Source organism: Hipposideros armiger, unplaced genomic scaffold (genome assembly GCF_001890085.2).
Source record: "Hipposideros armiger isolate ML-2016 unplaced genomic scaffold, ASM189008v1 scaffold_2046, whole genome shotgun sequence".
Taxonomy (NCBI): Eukaryota; Metazoa; Chordata; class Mammalia; order Chiroptera; family Hipposideridae; genus Hipposideros; species Hipposideros armiger.
The window spans coordinates 1,518-3,085 of record NW_017733394.1 but is presented as its reverse complement, the minus strand read 5'-3'; the positions used below and the strand labels follow the sequence as shown (position 1 = coordinate 3,085).

The 1,568-nt window shown below is 35.1% G+C and overlaps 1 protein-coding gene across 1 annotated transcript in view; it reads left to right on the top strand.

Moving 5' to 3' along the window:
- Positions 1 to 1,323, top strand: part of SLCO1A2 (solute carrier organic anion transporter family member 1A2) — a 40,546-nt gene extending 39,223 nt beyond the window's left edge. The window contains exon 13 of the mRNA XM_019634853.1: positions 1,293 to 1,323. Within this exon, the coding sequence (XP_019490398.1) occupies positions 1,293 to 1,323 (31 nt within the window). The remainder of the gene's footprint in view (positions 1 to 1,292) is intronic.
- Positions 1,324 to 1,568: the final 245 nt, after the last annotated feature.

Genomic DNA, 1,568 nt, shown 5'->3' with positions numbered 1-1,568 from the left:
CACCAAGTCTAGATGCTTTTAATTCAAGTTTTACAAATCTTCAATGAACTGATAATTCCCACATTATATAAGTTATTCCAAAAAGTGAAAAAAAAAAAGAAGAAAAATTTCCCCATTCAGTTTACAAAGCTAGCACAATATTGATATTTACGTTAGACAAGTCCAGTTCAAGGAAAAAAAGGATGGGCTGATTTTACTTATGCGTGCAAAAATCCTAAATAAAAAATTAACAATTGAATCTAATAATGTATAAAAATGAACTGATGGGGTTTATTTTAGGTATGCAAAGATGGTTCAACATCAGAAAAAGCCTATTAATGTAAAACACCCTATTAACAAAATAAATAGGAAACAATCTTGGATCCTCTGCTAACTATTATACATGCAGAAAAATGATTTGGTGATATTTAACACATTAATAATTAAGACTTGGAGCAAACTCAGAAAAGAGGGACTTCCTTAATCTATTAAGGTCATCTCAAAAATAACAAGAGTAAGTATCTTAATTAATGGTGACTCTTTGGAAGCATTCTTACTAAATACTGGAATAAAACTGCAGTTATTGGGCTGGCCGAGTGGCGCGTTGGTTAAGAGCTGGTTTGGGATGCCAGAGGGCTCCAGTTCGGATCCCACATATGAGGGCCAGTGACACTGCCCTCTGCAGCTTAGATGCTGAACAACAGCTCAACCTGGAGCTGGGCTGCTGTGAGTCCCCCGTGGCGGCAGGTGGGTTGCCATGGGCTACGGTGTGTAGCCAGCAGCCACCGAGAGCGGCCAGCAGCTGCTGTGAGCAGCTGTCCAGAAGCTGGTGACTGATCTGCCTCGCCCGGGAAGAGCCCAATGATGGTGCCAACTTGAGCCAGTGAAGCAACATCCTCCACAACTAGACTGAAGAACAAAAGGATAGCAACTTGTCTGTACCCCTTCCCCCAATTCCCCAATAAAAGTCTTTAAAAAAAAAAAACTGCAGTAACCATATCACATTTAAGTTGGAGGTTCTATTCAATGTCAAAAAATAAAATAAACAGCTAGAAAAGATTAGAAAAGAAGGAAATAAATTTGGATTTTTCTGGATGAAAAATGCCCCCAAAAAAGAAAAAAAAAAACCACAACATTTTAGCAAACATAATTGATAAGTGCATTCAGAAAATTTGCTTATGGATGATCAAATTGCAAAACAATTAGCTGCTGTTGTTCTTATGGGAATAAAATCTTAATAAAGTTATTTAAAACTATTTGTATTCATCAACTATCTATTTAAGATGTAATATATTTTAACATTTTTTTAATAGATACATCTACCTCNAAAAAAAAAAAAGATAGTGACTTTCACATTGGAGTTTTCAAAATTCTACCTATATGTTGTTTATAAGAGCCAGACTAAAGAATATAATGCAAAGAAAGGTTGAAGACAAAGGTCAGAAAAAATATACCAGGCAGGTATTAAATCAAGCTTCTGTGGTTATATTAATGACTGTCGGACAAAGTAGAATTTAAAGTGAAAAAAATAATCGAGTTAAAGAGGACATTACTTAAAAATAAAAGAAACACTTTATCAAGGAGATATA